Source organism: Ascaphus truei, chromosome 5, assembly GCF_040206685.1.
Source record: "Ascaphus truei isolate aAscTru1 chromosome 5, aAscTru1.hap1, whole genome shotgun sequence".
In the NCBI taxonomy this organism is placed as follows: Eukaryota; Metazoa; Chordata; class Amphibia; order Anura; family Ascaphidae; genus Ascaphus; species Ascaphus truei.
Window position 1 is genome coordinate 271,856,333 of NC_134487.1, and position 18,956 is coordinate 271,875,288.

The 18,956-nt window shown below is 42.6% G+C and overlaps 1 protein-coding gene across 6 annotated transcripts in view; it reads right to left on the reverse strand.

Annotated features, from left to right (window-relative positions):
- RNF130 (ring finger protein 130) overlaps positions 1–18,956 on the reverse strand; it is a 180,610-nt gene that overhangs the window by 16,794 nt on the left and 144,860 nt on the right. For 4 of the 6 annotated variants that reach the window (XM_075602055.1, XM_075602056.1, XM_075602053.1 and 1 more), the window contains exons 6-7: positions 11,203–11,299; positions 3,217–3,421 (exon numbers count right to left, since the gene is read on the reverse strand). In XM_075602055.1, the coding sequence (XP_075458170.1) occupies positions 3,217–3,421; positions 11,203–11,299 (302 nt within the window). Of the gene's footprint in view, positions 1–776; positions 1,340–1,959; positions 1,998–3,216; positions 3,422–11,202; positions 11,300–18,956 lie in introns of those variants that run through there. The other 2 variants (XM_075602058.1, XM_075602057.1) reach the window with 2 other exon arrangements.

Here is an 18,956-nt window from a genome sequence, read left to right on the forward strand (position 1 = left end):
ATTTTTGCAAGGTGTCGTGTATATATGATGGAGTTTCCCTGGGGTAGGGAGGACTGGGGCTCTAAAGGGTATGGGGTATACAACTGAAGAAACTGACAAAGTGCTGTTGCGCAAAACATATTAGTCCGATTCTTGCTCTTCCATTTTTGCATTAAATCATTTTATTCACCCTCTATCACTCTTCTACTTTGTGGTACGGTGCACTGACTTCCTGACAATTTTTCTCATCACGTATATGGCACTACTTAGATAAAAATATGCATTTCAGTCCGATTTAACAGTTGGTTCATAAACAGAACCAAAATGGTACATTTTAATCCGTAGGCCTATGTGAAAAAGCACACCACCATAATATGATGCAATATACTATACATACTGCTTGCAAAAGGCGCTGGTTAAGTGTTCATAACTAACTGAGGAGAACTTGCCACAGCTATTCCAAAGACTCACTGATTGGCTCTTAGTTATGCAGCAATTAAAAAAACATGTTAAGAAAATGACAGCTACCCAAATATTTATCCAAAACAAAAAAACTTGAGAATGTGATCAAGGTAAAAAGAGAAAGTCGGTGCCAAGTGGCACTGCAGCTCTAATCTAAGCATGCACGTGAGGTGGGTGTCAAGACAGCCATTGTAAAGTCGTATCTTCTCGGGTCCGGACATGAGCAATGACATTAGCGGTTAGTAATTAGCAATGATGTTAACGGCTGATAATTAATCTTACATGTGACCTGTATGTGCATTCGCAATACCAATGGGTTGGTTTTAAAGCTGGCATTCCCATAATAGCAGCAAAACATGTGAAATCTTACGTTTTTTTTTTTAAATAAATCAGTTTTGTAGTATTAAATAGTAGCTATTTCTTTTTTTTTAATTCAACTCAATGCCATTTTTAATGAGTTTTAAAGCATCCTTTGATATCTATAGCAGGTTTTAGCCCACTTCCCAAGCAGTGCAAGATCTTTGCAACACTTTCCTGTTTGGGATAATTAGTCACACAATCAGGTTTGTTATAGATTTATTACAGGAGCACCAAACGATTGTCGGCTTAGGTAAGAATGTAGGATTATACATTGTCACATGCTTTACACGTGGGACAGTGCGTGCGATTTCGTGCGCTGCGAGAACCAAGTGCAGCAGCTGTTAAGGGCCGGCCATACTCTGCGCAGGCGCTCTGCATCGCGCCCACGTGGCAGATTTTTCAATAGACAAGCTATTTTGTTTTTTTTCGCGCGGTTCAGCCAATGAGAGCGAACCAGCCTGGTGACGCGTCCGCCACGCCTCCAGCTCAGTTCACCCATCTTTGGGCGACAGGCGTGCGCGCCTACAATAATCTTAGCCTAAAAGTAAGAGGGGAAAAAAGAAAGGGGGAATGGGGGTGCAATGTAGTCATGCTACTTTAAAGCTGGCATTATGTAGCAATAATTCTAATTATTAGTCAGTCGTCGATGTGTTATAACATAAGGTATTTTGTATCACTACTTTTTTAGTTATTAACCCAGCAGACCATCGGTTCTTATGTACAAACGCTCTGTTTCCCCTTTTCTTTACTTAAAAAAAAAAAGGATTGATTTTAGAAAGGCTCTGGCCTTTCCTGTTTTTCGAGCATAAATATTGTATTGGTACTTCTAAAATAAGCTTGGTCTCAATGCTTAACAGTTTAAAACGGCTTGAAATCAATCACCGTAGCACTACTTTTAAAGCAAAAATCAACTACAAGCCTTATTAGACACTTCTACTCCTCTAATAAATTATTCTGCTCTGGCAACTAATCCAATACCTGTGAAGTCACTTGTCCATGTCATTGGAGCTCCGAGCTCCATTCATATCGATGAGAAAAGAGCACCAAAAAACTGGCAGACATCACTGTCAGTCCATGATACCATTAGTCTCCAACTGCAGGCAGCTAAGATGATACCAGATCACAACACCAGTGGGTTACTGTACTTCAAGCTATATTTTCTCAATTGTAGGCTCAGGGGATTTTAGTTCTATTGGCTACCAAAAAGGAAGACAGAAGTAACGTATAGACAGAAATGATAAACTACTAGATACAACCAAGAATAACCGTTCCAAACATTATCACACACGCAAAAGGACATTCATTTTGTAATCCATAATGAAGGAAATGCAACTAAAATGTTTTTTTTGTTTTTTTACAGGAAATACAATAGAAAAACAGAGTATTATCCTGGGAGTTTCCCTTAGCTCATTTTCATGAACCATTAGCCTCGAGTTAAGTGGTGAAGATATCTCCAACAGTGGAGCAGTAGTTTGTGTGTATGCGGAATAGATCACCTTCCACATCAACCTCTGTAAAACTGAACATGCTGCGGTGTTTAAGGATCAGAGTATTGATATAAACTTCTAACCCAGTAAGAATAGGAATTCTGCACTCACTTCTAGGGGTTCATTTGCCCTGTCATTTCTGGTTTGCTGCTCTCTAAACTGCATGCATTTCTAATAGAGGAATCACGACCCAAATGAAAAATCTCTGTGTTTGTTAAAATGACATGAGAGAGGATACTGGAGTTGTGAAGTCCAGAAATTATGGAGCACTGTATGTAAGCGACATAATGAAAATATATTTTGCAAGGACACAGAGGGAAGAACTAAGTGCAGCTACAGTACATTCAGGACTTCCTCCTTGGCTTGGGGTTAAATGGCATTCAAACATCCCTAACTGAGGCATCCCAAAACCAAGTATACAGGGAGAACAACAACATTACAATTCTGAGTTGGTACCGAGTCTGTTTAGAAATGGATAAGGTGTAGCATGAATGTGCATAGGGGAAGCTCCATGTATTATCGCTATTGATTCTTGAACCACATAAGAGTTAAAATGCCTACTACATGCCTGGTAGAGCATCCAAAAATAGGCAGTTCTCTTAACATTTTCCCTGCCAGGTGGGTCAACAACACATTGGTCGGCTAGATTTTCTTCTTTGAGACAATCTGTTGCCAGCAGCTGTGGGCAGACATATTAAACCCCCAAAAGCGCAGGTAAGTCATATGTGTATCCCTCCGAATCAGAGGGATCTTGGTGGTAAAGAAAGCAACCCCGTGGGAAACCACATTTCAGGTAGGTAAGTAAATAAGAAAATAAACAACCCCCTGGATATCTGCAATTGAAATGGGCTTCAAAATCCCTACTCTTGTATACATATCCCCATGTGTCCAAAGCAATTGGTCACAGCCCTAGTGTTGCTGGACTCACTTGTTACAGCGATGTTGATCTCTCCTGTCCTGGGGGTAATCTCTCCATCATGAGGAAGCTGGGATATTCCAGATGAGCGCAGGGGTTCTAGGCTCAGGGAACTTTCGTCTGCTGGGTCACTGGGCGCAGATCTGCGGCTGGATATCTGCCCTCTGGTGAGTCTCTCCATGTCAAAAGCAACGTTATCTGTGCATGGCACATTAGCCTGAGGAAAGAAAAAAAACACAGGATGGAATTTTTTTGTATTCCGCACCCCAAAACCCAGAGGCATCCCCATCCACGATATATGAAAACACCCATTGTTAATAAAACAAATTAATTGTACAGAAAAGGAATTCAGGTTATAAAATAACTGTTTATGGTTGTGAGCTGGACTGTAGATGCAGAGAGATGAGACAGAGAAAGTAAGGCCGCGCGTATAGTGCCCGCGATGGCAACGCGTGACGTCGCCCGTCACCGTCAGCGAAAGTTGTATTTCGCTTTGTGGCGGCGTCGCCGGCGACCAGGGCATTGATTGATTCAGGGGCTGTCACATGAGGCGACAGCCCCATAAAAATCAAATATTCCCGGCTTCCGAAAATTGCGTCGCCCCGTCGCCTTCGCGCTTACTATACGCGCACGCGGCGGCGACAATGCATTTGTTTTCGGGCGACGTCGTGTCGCCGGCACTATAAGCGCGGCCTAAAGCATCTCATCTTGTCAACTCTCCATAAAGAGACTGGTGTCGGGTGGCACAGTACCCACATAGATGTAATCTTTAGGTCGACACCACAGCGTAATTAAAAGTATCCTTTATGTCTTATTTGAAAGCGAGTAACCCTACCAATGTGGTCCCAAAGCAGCAGTCCCTATATTCTTAAATCCTACAGTTTCTTTTAGAAAGTGGAACAATTATTCTTTCCAATTATTTTCTTTCTTCTTGCACCTCCAAGGCAGTAACGGACAAATGGGTTAAAATCCTCCCTTTTGCCGAGTGGGACAGGGGGGGGATAGGAATGCTCCCCTCCTACATACATGACATCTCTTCCTTTACTCCAGCATTGTATGGTATTACCCCAGCTGCAACAATACATCTCCAGTAGTGTACAAAACCAATTGACAAGACACAAAAAGGGAGGGAAGTAGCACTGCCAATGAGTTAATTGAAGAAAGGAAATAATCCATAAGAATAATTAATCCACTTTCCGCTTCCTCCTCCATGGCAGTGAGGACAAATAAGAAGTACAATATCAAAGGACTTCCCAAGGGAGAGAGGAAAAAAAACAAGGAAAACCGAATATAACTGCCTCCTCCCATGGCCCATGCACCTACCGCATGCTGCAGAAACAGCCTGTACGGCTTGCCCACCAAAATATAACCTGTATAAATATTGTTACGTAATTTAAATTACATTTCTTAAGTTGGTTAGTAAATATGGGAAGCCAAAACCTGCGAGGGGTCACTTCCTTTTGTCTGATGTTGTATTTTCAACAAGAGTTTGCATAGGCAAAGCCCTCTTCCTTATGTTTATTGGTTGAGAATGACAGGGAAGGATAAGGGTGGAGGAAACACTTTATTGACAAATACTCCCCCAAATCTGACAGGGATGCACAAACTTTTTTGTCTGTGCCCCCCTGACTGCTTGCGCCCCCACTAACCTTTTCTCCGGCATTTGGATATCACGTTTCCACGTCATGTGACTTCGTGGCGTCATTTGATGCCGCGTTGCCATGGTGAACGCGTCATCAGAAGCCGCCGGAGACAAGGTAAGGGACTTAGAGGCCTCGCGTGCTCCACTAGCATTTAATTTAAATGTTGTGGGGAAGAGTGCCGGACCTCTGTGAGTACCGTGTCCCCCCACCCAGAAAACTTTGCACCCCCCCGCCCCCCGGGTGGCACATGCCCCCCAGTTTGCACACCCCTGCTGTAAGTGACTGTTGAGAGATGAGTAACCACCAATCCATGATTCATGCCTCTGGAGGCTTCATTTGGCTTCTAACAACGGCACAATAACAACTGTAATAAAGAAAATCTGGGTGGCTGTTTCTCATATCACATTACCGCCTCTTGACTTTTACTTATGGGTTGGAAGCTTATAGCCATGTAAAACAACACTCATACACAAAGATTGAAAACACTTGTCTGTCTTAAACCGGTGTATGACAACTAGACAGATATGTTATATACCATATGTTCTCAAGCAGGGCCGCTGAGAGGGGGGGGGGGGGGGGGGGAAACAGCTGGGACTGCTGTCTCGGGCCTGGCAGTCAAGGGGCCCTGCCTCCCTACCGGCAACTCTACGGTTTCCTATGTGCAGGCAAGCTGAGCCCTCCCCTTTTCCTGGGCCACTCCCATCTATCCCTCCCTTCCCTCCTGTCCTGCAGGGCCCTCCCTTCCCTCCTGTCCTGCAGGGACCTCCCGTCTCTCCTCTCCTGCAGGCAAGCCAGGCCCTCCCCATTCCTGGGGCTGTTGCCCCATCTGTCCCTCCCCTCCCTCCTCTCCTGCAGGACTACAGGCCCTCCCCTTCCATCAGCACCCCCATTTGTCCCTCCCTTCCTTAGGCTCCGCGGGCCTGCATGGCTCTCCTGTGAACTGACAAAGTGGTTCCAGCAGGCCCATCCAAGGGCCCCAGATAAGCCCACGTGCCCATGATCCCCTTATACCACCCTCCCAGGCCCCTTGCCCCCACCCAAGTGTGTGTGTCTATGTATGTGTGTATTTGGGGAGGGGGGCTTCTTGTGTGTGTATTAGGGGAGGGAGGCTTATTGTGTGTGTATTTGGGGAGGTGGGATTATTGTGTGTGTGTATTTGGGGAGTGGGGATTATTGTGTGTGCATGTGTGTATTTGGGGAGGGGGGTTTATTGTGTGTGTATATTTGGGGAGGGTGGCTTATTGTGTGTGTTTATTTGGGGAGGGGTTTTTATTGTGTGTGTATGTGTATTTGGGGACGAGGGTTATTGTGTGTGTATTTGGGGGGGGGGGCTATTGTGTGTGTGTATATATATTTGGGGAGGGGGGTTATTGTGTATGTGTGTGTGTATTTGTGGAGAGGGTTTTAGTCTGTGTGTGTGTATTTGGGGAGGGTTTTTTATTGTGTGTGTGTATTTGGGGAGTGTTTTTTAGTGTGTGTGTGTGTGTGTGTTTGTGGAGGGGTTTTATTGTGTGTGTGTTTGTGAAGGGGTTTTAGTGTGTGTGTGTGTGTGTATTTAGGGAGGGTTTTTTATTTTGTTAGTGTGTGTGTGTACTTGGGGAGGGGGGTTATTGTGTGTGCGTATCTATGTATTTTGGTAGGGGAGTTATTGAGTAGGGAGTTGGCGAAAAATACACGGGGGCAGGGAGTTTGAGAGAGGGCTGTAAGAGGGAGGGGAGAGAACAGTGTAAGAGAAGGAAGGGGAGAATGAAAGAAAGAGGGGAAGGAAGGAAAGGGTTATGGAGGGGGTGAGAGAGCAAGGATGTGCATCAGAAAAGGGTAGTGTAAGAGAAACAAAAGGGAGGGGGGAGTTCTTGCAAAACCGTCGGCAGGTGGGGGGCCCCGGTGGAAACTTGAGTCCTGGGCCCCGGTAAAGCTGTGTGTGGCCCTGTTCTCAAGGACAGTACCAATGACAGAGTTGTTCCTTGTTATTTTCACCAGCAACCAAGGAAATGGTTCTTTGTAGTAATGGCAGATAAAATATGGAATTTTCTAGCAATGGAGACTGTAATGGCAGATACAATAGATATCTTTAAGAAAAGGTTAGACAAGTTTTTTTTTTTTGTAAAGTAAAGGTATACATGGATATACCAAATAAGTAAACAAGGGAAGGATGTCCTTCCTGGGAGAAATCTGATTGCCATTACTAGAGTCAGGAAAGAATCTATTTGTCTCCTTATCAGACATCATTGGATGATGTTTCACTGGGGATTTTGATTTGCCTTCCTCTGGATCAATATACTGTAAATACAGATATAGGATGAGTAACTTAATCGCCTAAATTCAACATGGGTTGAAACTTAATGGACATGTCTTTTCTCAACCTCATCTACTATGTAACTATGTAACTATACCTTCTTATCCTTGTTATTGCAGCTTCATGGAACAACTACAGTGGGAGTTTTATTTAATAGTGCGTCATAATTAACTCAAAAGCATAGCTTGGACATAGAACAGGGATAAATGATACAAGAAGATGGTTTCTTTTTCTTCATAGAACGTTTTCACTTTAATGCCCTGCGAGTTACCCAAGTGTGGCTTTTTAGGTATTAATATATTCCTGCTGCCATTCCTAGCTTTGATGTGTGTGAGATAGTTGAAGTACTCTCATCCTCTGCTAAACTAATCCAGGGCACTCTAGAAATAGATCTGCTTTTAGCAGGGCAGGCAGTGGACCTTATAGAGAGGAACTGAAACTAATCTTGTATGGCTTGTACAGTATGTGTGTGTAGTGTACTCGTATACAAGGAGAAGTGGTATGTGTTTTCCCCAGTGCTTTTGTTGTTGTTGTAAACACTGTTAAGACTTTATTTAAAAATATATCCCTACAGAATTTTTGACGAGAACAAAAATAATACATCTGGAAGATCCTCTAAACACAGGAAGTTTGTTCAGAAAGTGGAGGGGGATGGGATATTGTCCCGCGTCAATGTTAGACATGCTGCTTCAGACTGAGATTCAGACTTCTGATGCATTTGCCCCTTGATTTTGGAGAAAAAAATAAATAAAAAATAAAGGCTCTAGATCCGAGGTGGGCAACCCTGTCGCCATTCGCCACTTGTGGCCAATTGGCAATCAAAGTGTGGACAATTTTACTGTGCTAGCGTGAGGTAATGGGAAGCGAGTGTGCCGGCATGCGCGAGTGCAGTGGCATGCGCGAGTGCCGTGGCATGCGCGTGTGTCGTGGTATGCGCGAGTGCAGCGGCATGCGCGAGTGCAGCGGCAGTAGCCGTGCCCGATGGGATGGGCTGTGGATAGTAGTGAGTGGAGGAGAGAGAGAACCAATGTGAGAACGATGGGGGCGGAGCACACACCCCGGCAGCGACCTCGCCACAGACTCCTGTTCTGGTGCTGTCTGGCAAGGTAAGAAGCAACACAATGTATGTTCAAGAGATTGAAGGGGGGGGGGGGAGAGGGAGATGTGATGGGAAATTACGTGATGATTATGGGGGGGGGGGGTGAAATTAGATGATGATGGGGGGGAAATGAGATGATGAAGAGGGGGGTGAAATGAAATGATGAGGGGGGGGAATGAGATGATGGGGGGAAATGAGATGATGATGAGGGGGGGGGTGAGGAGATGATGATGGGGGGAAATTAGATGATGAGGGGGTGAGGAGATGAGGAGGGTAGTGGTTGTGGCGTGAGAGGGGGGTCAGAGGAGGGGGGGGGTTGAGAGGATGAGGGGGGGTGCAACAATCTTGGAAGTAGTGTGAGAGAAGCATTAAAATCAGGGTAGCTCGTCCTGTGTGACTACTAGTATGCCATTTATAAATCATCTGACCGTTAAGTCATTTGTTTCTACATTTCACTCCACGTATGCACGAATTTGCACCATTTCATATTCTATTTCGTAAAAAATGCTGGGTGCTCAATCCCCAAACCTCTCCCAGAATGTTTTTACATGGTGTGGCGATTTTCACTTCTCATTCGCCACACCTGTGGCTACATTGAAAAATAGGTTGCCCACCTCTGAACTAGATTATAGTAATAGTTAGAATATGTAGTTCCTAACACTACCTGGTAAAATTCTCTTTTTCCTCTGTTGGAGGGAGAATGACCACAGTGGGTCTGTCCAAACACAAGAAAATGAAAAAGACCTGCTAACTTAGATAGTGGGGAGGGGCCACTAACCTCCAGACAACGGATACCAGCTGAAAATTACATTAATAAACACCTGCAAATTTGGCTATGCCTTGGCGTGGCTTGCAGGCTTATAACGCTTTGGCCAAAGGGTTGAACTAAATAACCCTTACTCATGAGAATATCAGCATTGAAGTATTGTACCAATATATTTTTTGTCAGATTGGATGTAGTGTCTTTTGTTGTATACAATTGGCCATGCTCAGTAGCACTCCTTTTGACACACACACACACACACACACACACACACACACACACACACACACACACACACACACACACACACACACACACACACACACACACACACACACACACACTATATGATGTAGTGGGTTTTGGGGTTTCTTGAGCTTGCTGGGATTGTGTGTTATTAATACCCTATTTAAGGCTGTTAAAACAGCAACCCCCAAAAGCCTATGGATATGAATTGAACACATATAATGTTAGTATCTTGCCCCCTGACCATGTCTTGCGCCTTTAAAAAAAAAGAAAATGTTTTTTCTAGTTAATGGTTTTCTTAAGCTCTAGCATCTTCGTTACCATGGTAACCTTCAGACAGCAATGGGCTCTGGGTTAGCTTCATTTTAACCTCCGGACCCTTCATATTTCATTTTATCTCCTGAAAGCATCAGCTTTAAAAAAAAAAAAAAAAAACATTTCATAAATGACAAGAGATCTCTTAAAGGAAGTTAGAAAGAACATGAAAAAATATGGCAATCAGCACAGACTTCTGCATTAAATCTGGGTTCCTGGCTCTTATTTGTGACAGTGCCCACTCCTCTCTTCCTGCCAAGATTATGCATACGTTACAGCATCCGGGCCATATCCAATGGTCATTTATTGCACATAAACTTTAAATCAAATGGTTTTAAAAACTACAGGGACTGAACCAGACATTATTCCCAAGAAGAGTTAAAGGATTTGAAAGCACCTCCCATTCTCGGAAAACACCTGGTCTTGGATTTTGTAACACACGTGTGGCATGTGTTGGAATCCTTCAGTGCAGACGTAGGCGGGTGCTTATCTTTACTTAATGCAACTTCTCGTGCATTACTGCTCACTTACAACACTAGAAGAATAATTCTGCCCTTAAGTACCATGCCTCAAGGGAGCCGAGGCATCCTTCAAAACGCTGTAAGCCCTTCACTGCTAGCGAAATACTAATCTCAGGTTCCACAGGGCTGCTCAGACACAGTCTGCTACCAGCCACCTATTCTTCTTACTCATATCATGCTTCATTAGTCAGATTTGACTGAGCAGCCCCCAAACACAACACCGTTTCACACTTCATTAGTGTTAGTTTGCACAAACTCACTTACCGGACCAGTGACACTAAGAAGTGGGTGTTTATGGTCGGTGGAATAAAGACACTAGGCAAGCGGAAACGTTAAAGCACAACACACAAACACGATGGGGGAGATGTAACAACACGCAGAAGAGTTTGCTGGAACATGCTGTGCTCTTTTCTGTTTTCTATTTGGACTGCGTCACATAAGTCGTACGTTAATCAATACAATTATAATGTGTAATATAGCAAACAACACGTACCACTTGTGCGTACATGCACACGTCTCAGAAAGGTCTGCAGCCCTGCTTTTCACAATTCTTAGCATACAGTGCTTCCACTGCAGCCAGGGATTCTGGGTAATGACATGCAAAGGAGCACACAGTGTCACCTTTTGCTTCTTGTCCATTTTAACATGGAACCCTATAAGCATATGCCTGCTGTATTACACAGCTTTCCAGCACAGCTTGGGTTAAAGTGCATAGCAAGTAAACCTACTCACAGATAGCTGTTTCGGCCTTTTGGGTCTCTATTACATGTGTGAAATGCAACTTCTTCATAATATTTTCTATTGACATTCCCTTACTTTTAGGTTGACCCACATGGAACCAAATTAGAGCCCTGATGCTAAAAGATGCAGGGTTAAAATGCCACTTTACAGTAAGTTTGCTGGAAAATTGCATCTTCCCCATTGTGTTTAAATGTCTCGCGCACCATTTCCTCAACTTTTACATTTCATTCTTCCCCCAACAACCATGTGGTTGCATATCTGCTTCCTGCTGGTTTATGGAATTGTCTCCATCTTCCAGTAAAAACAAACAAAAAACAAAAACAAATAAATGAAGGAAAGAGCTTTTCAGGAGAAATGACTGGCTTATCACTTACCACAATTCCCAAGGCCTTCAGAATATTCAGTTTGCACATCGGACAAGTGCAATGTTCGCTGAGCCAAGGATCCACGCACAGTTTGTGGAAAACATGCCTTGAAAATGACAACATACAATGTTAAAGCTGAAGGGGATATGGAGACACGCAAAATGCACCCTTTTATTTAGTACAAGCGTATTGTCTGACACACACACACACACACACACACACACACACACACACACACACACACACACACACACACACACACACACTAATCCAGAGGTCTGGATAGGGTGATGCTTATAAAGCACAAATGTAGAAAAATTAAACAGGCACACCAACCTTGCAATAAACGTGTTGCTTTAATCTCCCATTTTACGGCTACCCAACCGTCTTGAAAAAGGCTCCATCGGTTAGCCGAAATGTCGAGGATTAAATTAACACATGTATGTATGTATGTATGTATGTATGTATATATATATATATATATCCTAACTCTCCTCTTGCCTTCCTCAACTCCTTTTCCTCTGTCACATAGACGGATGTGTTGCTACTGATCTCTTCATCCTCTACCACCTGCCTTCTTGACCCCATTCTGTCCCATCACCTCAAACCTCTTGTTCATACAGTAACTCCTACATTTACACACATTTTCAATTCCTCACTCTGCAACAGTTATACTCTCAAAATCAGCAAGCTTAACCCTACCTGTCTCTCTAACTCTCATTCCCTGTCGCAGTCCTGCCTTTTGCCTCTAAACTCCTTGAACACCTTGTGTTCTCTCGCTTGCTCCATTTTCTCACCACCTACTCTCTCCTAGATCCTCTACAATCTGGCTTCCGCACTGCTCACTCCACTGAAACAGCCGTCACCAAAATAATTAATGACTTCCATGCTGCAAAAAAGACAAAGGTCATTACATTTTGCTCATATTACTCGACCTCTCTGAAGCCTTTGATACTGTGGACCACCCTCTTCTCCTTCACATTCTCCATACTATTGGTAACAATAATAGAGCTATATCCTGGATTTCCGCTTACTTCTCCCATCGTACTTTCAGTGTCTCATTTGCTAACACCTTCTCCACTGTTGATCTCTCTGTGGAGGTACCCCAGGGGTCTGTCCTGGGACCTATTCTCTTTACACACTCTCTCTATGTGATCTTATCATATCTCTTGGGTTCAAATACCACTTCTATGTTGATGACACACAAATGTATCTTTTAACCCCTGACCTTACACCTGCTGTATAGACCAAAGTCTCTGAATGTCTTTCCAATATATCTACCTGGATAGCCCTCCGCCGACTCAAACGTAACATTTCCAAGACACTACTCCTCATACTTCCTCCCAAGCCTGGCTCTACTACCCCTTCTACATTACTGTTGGCAGTACTATCATATACCCAGTATCACAAGCACACTGCCAAGAGGTCACACTCGACTCCTCCCTCACATTCACAATGTAGCTAAAAAAGGAAAAACACAATTAATAAAGATAATAACCTTTAAAGTAACCTTAAAAATTACATGCTACAAAACATTACATAAAATAAGGGTTCACATGAACCCACAGTCTCACAGTTGCAGAGTACTACCATGCAGGGTACAGGGTAGTACTCTGCAACTGTGAGAGTGTGGGTTCATGTGAACCCTTATTTTATGTAATGTTTTGTAGCATGTAATTTTTAAGGTTACTATAAAGGTTATTATCTTTATTAATTGTGTTTTTCCTTTTTTGCGCTTTCTTTTTGTTTTCATGTTTCGTATTTACCCCGCTGATCACGGGAGAGTGAGAGCTGCAGTGGGAGACCACCTATTGTGAATCCAGGGGATCTTTTGAGACTGCGCGCATCTTTATTACAATGTAGCTAAAACCTGTAATTTGTACCTCCGTAACATTGCAAAGATACGCCCTTTCCTCTGGGCCTGTACTGGAAAAACTCTAATGTAGGCCCTCATTCTCTCCTGTCTCAGCCTATTATCCGGCCTTCCTGCCTCCCCTACAATCTATCCTTAACACTGCTGTTAGAATCACTTTATTCCCTCCTAAATCTGTCTCAGCATCTTGCTGAAATCCATCTGCTGGCTTCCTATCAAACCCCATATTACTTTCAAAATTTTCCTCCTGTCTTTTAAGGATATAGATTCTTCTGCCCATCCTTGCATGTCAGCCCTAGTTTCTCGCTATACACCTGCCCGACTCTTGTGTTCTGCGCAAGGATGTCTTCTGTCTACCCCTTTTGTATCTGAAGCCCTCTCCCACCTAAAACCTCTCTCTCACTCACTGTCCCACACCTCTGGAATGCCCGTCCCCTTAATATCCGACAGGCACCCTCTCTGTCCACGTTTAAGACCTATCTAAAAACACACCTCTTTAACAAAGCATATGGGTAGCTCCGCTGGCTGATACTATGCATCTCAGACGCACTTACCAAGATACCTCCTACGATCTCTGTAGGTTCTCCCTAATTACCACTTAGATTGTTAGCTCTTCAGGGCAGGGACTCCCTTTCCAATTGTTACTGTCATGTCTGAAGCGCTTATTCTCACTGTAGGTTATATTATTATGTCATGTGTATTATTGCTGTGAAGTGCTATGTACATTAATGGCGCGATATAAATAAAGGTGTGTGTATGTACGTACATATATATATATATATATATATGCTGTGACCATGCAGCAAGCTTAAGCCTATAGGGAACCATGTTAAAAATGGTTTTTGAAGCAAAAAGTGGCACTGTGTGCTCATTTGCATGTCATTTCCCAGAATCCCTTGCTGCAGTGGAAGTGCTGTGTGATAATGGGGAAAGACGGGGTTGCAGACCTGCTTAAGACATGCAGATGAGCATACAGTTGTATATATATATACACAGCATTGGAAGCACTGTTGGGTGATGAGAGGGTGATGAGAGGGTGAGAGAGGGTGATGAGAGGGTGAGAGAGGGTGAGAGAGGGTGAGAGAGGGTGAGAGAGGGTGAGAGAGGGTGAGAGAGAGAGAGAGAGAGAGAGAGAGATGCCCCTGAGGAAGATCCCTTTGTGTGGATCAAAACGTTGGAACGGTGTTGTTATATTATTTAATACACTTTTTGTGCTTTCCTCTCTGAGCGCTGTTGCCTTTTTTGCCATCCATGCTGTTGGTAAAGTATGTTATGGATATATATATGTGTGTGTGTGTGATATATATATATATATATATATATATATATTATACCACAAAAAAGAACCCTCACATAAACCACTCAGACATATCATAAGTAATACAAATACATTTATTTTTAATCCATTAAATCACAACTCGATACAAAAACATAACAAATTCTAAAATAAAACACATGAAAACTGACTCAAAAACCTGACTGAAATAATCTAAATAACAAAGGACAAATAAAGCGGACTAGCAAAATTAAACAAAGAGAAAGGAACAAGAACCCTCTATTTATAAAACCACAATGGGGACGAAGTACCCAGCGTGATTGTAACCGGCCGGTCATGAACTGAGAGGATATCTTAATACCTTAAACTAAATTGCTGCAAAACTATGGCTAATAATAAAGCCAAAGACAAATGACATGAAAACACCCAAGAGGGCACAAATAAACATGCATCAAAGAAAATGCATTCATCTCCAATCATACATGTATTAGATGACAATAACCCCCTAGGAGACTGGAGGCTGCAAACATTGCCTGAATGAGGGGAGAAAAATGAAACACACGAAGAAAAACCAGATGAATAATATCACGGTTGTCCTAAAATATAAAGCCACTAATGTGACAATGCACTAGAGAGGCTGCAGTCTAATGACTGGTATAATATATAATATGCATAAGAGCAGCAGTAATCAGCGTGATAAGTATACTCAGCTCATAGATGTTTGTAGAGAAAGATGGAGGAAGTGTCCTGATAGTCACCCCAAATGATATGCAGCACAAAACGCACAAATCAGCAAAGTCCTTGAAAATATGGAAAATGTCCATGATATAGCAGCAGTCAGCGAGAGAGCGAGCGAGAGAGAGAGAGCGAGCGAGCGAGAGTGAGAGAGAGATCTGCTGTATCTGTATGTTTCCCAACATTCCACTTAGATTGAAAGCTTCCCGGGGCAGGGATATATATAAAAAAAAATTATATATATATCCCTGCCCCGGGAAGCTTGCAATCTAAGTGGAATGTTGGGAAACATACAGATACAGCAGATGAAGGAATAAGTGCCGTAGATGGCAGTGCTTGGCCACAATGGTTGGTAGGATCGACTGTGGGTGTGGGGCAGTGGCCAGGAGTCCAGGCTATTGAAACGCTTCATTTAAGAGGGGAGATTTAAGGTTTGTTTTAAAGGTGGGGAAAGACAGTGCTTGGCATATACTGAGTGTGAGGGAGTTCCACAGGTAGGGTGCAGTAATGGAAAGGGGTTTAAGGCAAGAGAGAGAGTGCAGGAGACAAGCAGCGGCATAACAAGAAATCAAAGCTGATATGTAGGTAGGAGCAGATGAGTGGAGAACCTCAAACGGTAAGGAGTAGATCTTTGTATGTGATCCAAAATGTGATGGAAAGCAAGGAGAGGGATTTAAGGAGGAGATGAGCAGAGACTGTTATGGAAGCAAGTGAAATTGTTATGGAAGCAAGTGAAATTAATGTAGTAGCTGAATTTTGTTTAGCTTGCAAATGAGAAGGTTGTGAGGCAGGGAGGCCTGTTAGCAGTATGTTACAATAATACAGACATGAGAGGATAAGGCATGTATTAGCGTTTATATACACAGAAAACACCCGCACAGCTTAATGATTTGAACCAATGTGAGGTGCTAACTAGGTAGGAACAAAAGTGCATAGAGAGAGAAAAGAAACCTAGTATATAAGCACTCTATTTCACATCTAAATGTATAGTGAATGTTTTAAAATACTTTATTTGTACCAATAAATAAAAAAATGGGGTTTAAAATAGGATATATGTCAAACAGTACGTGACTGTCATTAGTAACGTAACTCTGGTAAGTTAGGTTGATAGAACATATGGGGAACCCTTATGGATATTCGAGATCCTTTGCTATTATACAGCTGCCTATTAATATAGGACTAGGGCCGTCATCGTTACGTCATCGTTACGTTACGTTACTAATGACAGTCACGTACTGTTTGACATATATCCTATTTTAAACCCCATTTTTTTTATTTATTGGTACAAATAAAGTATTTTAAAACATTCACTATACATTTAGATGTGAAATAGAGTGCTTATATACTAGGTTTCTTTTCTCTCTCTATGCACATGTATTAGCGTTTAGCAGTATATTGACAGAGGAAAGGGCGGGTCTTGGAAATCTTATAGAGGAAGAAGTGTGAAATTTTGCCATGAAGGTGAATGGATAAGGACAGAGAGGAGTCAAATGTCTCTCCTAGGCAATGTGCTTTGGCAACAGGATAGATGGTAGTTCCGTTACTGTGATGGAGAAAGGGGATTTTAGGCCAGATTTAGGGGGGAATATGAGGAGTTCCATTTTAGACATATTAAGTTTAAGGTGGTGGAGCGCCATCAACCAGGATATAGCCAGGAGGTAAAATGAGACTTGGAACTCTATTGCAGGAGTGAGGGTAGGGGCGGATTATCTGCTGATCATCTGCATAGAGATGATACCAAAGGCCAAAAGAGTTGATGAGGTCACAAAGTGATAGTGTGTAGAGATAGAAAATGAGAGGTCCCAGAACAGAGCCCTGTGGTACACCAACAGACAGATAAATCTGAGACGAAGAAAATGTTAGCAACAGAAACTTAGATTGTGCAATGGGAGAAGTACGAGGGGAACAAGGATGGGGCTTTGTTGCAGCTACCAAGAGTTTAGAATGTGCAGGAGAAGACGGTGTTCGACAGTAACAAAAAGCAGCAGAGAGATCAAGTATGATTAGTAGGGAAAAATGACCTAGGGATTTGGCTTCATGTAGATTATTGGCTACGTCAGTGAGCACAGTCTCTGAGTGAGCAGTATGAAAGCCAGATTGTAAAGGGTCCAGGAGGGCATGGGAATTAAGAAAGTTGATCATACGGGAGAACACAAGACCTAACAATTTGGAGGCAAACAAGAGGGGGGGGGGGGGATACAGGGCGGTAGCTATGTTCAGACATTTCTGAAAATATACATATCTACACACAGAGATAACAAAACAAGTATAGTGGCCAGTTGGAATTGAACATCACTATCAACTAAAAAACAAAGCTCTTTCTTGCATGAAAAAAAAAGCATTCTGATTGGTTAGTTAGAGCTGAATGTCATTACCACATTCATTATTAATAGGCTGGTATTGGTCCCCTAGCGTGGATAACAACCAATGGCAAGACAGCTGCAAGAGTCCATGCTAACACAACCATTATCATTGTCAAAGCACATAAGTATGATCTATGGCAAGTGCAAAATAATGTAGAAATTTGCTGGTAACCAATAACTGGTGCAAAAAAACTACCCAAGAAAAGCAGCATTACTTTTATAAACAGACAGGCTGGCATTCCAAGATTTACTGGATTGGGACCCCCCTCCCACCCAATTTATAGCTTGGAGATCTATAAACTGCTTTCAGACATAATGACTTTTAGACATTATCGGCTTTGCTTGGATTCCAACTAGCTTTTAGCCACGTTGCTCCCGCTCTTTGGAACAGGCTGCCTCATACAGTTCGAGAGGCCTCCCTCTCTGGAAATCTATAAGAACAGGCTCAAGACCTACCTGTTTACCAAGGCATTTAATTAATGAACCACAACCTGTCTGGCACTTAATAGCTACAGTACTGTCCCATCCTGTATTGTTTCTTTGCTTGTGTTTGATCTTGTTGATAACCTTAAACGTTTTCTTCATTTTGTTACTGAAGTGCTTTGAGTCCCACTGGGAACGAAGCACTACATAAATAAAGTTGCTATTAAAGTTATTATTAGTGAAGTTCTCTGCCTCCCATTACCCCTCCAGCCACTACATAAGCTAGTTTGACACAGACCCTTCTGTATCTGTGTATTCAATCGTGGAAAACAATTTGCTTTGGAAGAGGACATGATTATCACAGTTTGTATTCCACTTTATTACTGATTGTCCTGTTTTTTTGTAAACGCCAACTGAAACATGCCTGCCAATATTCCAGTCATGGGTCGTGGGAAAGTTCTTACTGAAAAAGTAATATGACTTAACTGGCCGCTCAGTATGTGGCATCTATAAACCCTGAGATTGCTCAAACTTTAATCATCTCAAATAAAATAAAAAATCCCTAAATGTATCTCTGGAAAGAAAGCAGTTTTGTGGCTCATTGCTCAGTCTCATTTCTCACCATTTCAAAGACTTGCAATAAAATAGTGGGGACAAAATACAAAAAAACCCAATGCTACATCCAATATGACGCAAAAGATACAGTTAGTTAAATACTTTGCCTTTTCAGAAGTAAGGGTCATTGGGGTTAGAGCTTGTGTGTGTGTTAATAAAATAGTGGAACATCTTCTATACCAAATTAAACATTTCTGTATCCAAGGTATGTTTAACTGCTTTTAATAACATCATGGGATAGAACATACTTTTATTGCGGGAAGGAAGCTGAAGCTGTAGTGATCAGGGCCAAAATAATTATAGTTGTAGTGATCAGGGTTAAAATAAATGTCGTAGAGATCAGAGCCAAGATAAATGTCATAGTGATAAGAGCCAAGATAATTGTAGTTGTAGTGATGAAGCCCAAGGCTAAGGCCCCGCTCCCTCAGTCAGCGCGCCCGCACTGCAGACAGGCGGCGCGCTGACAGGCACAGACCGC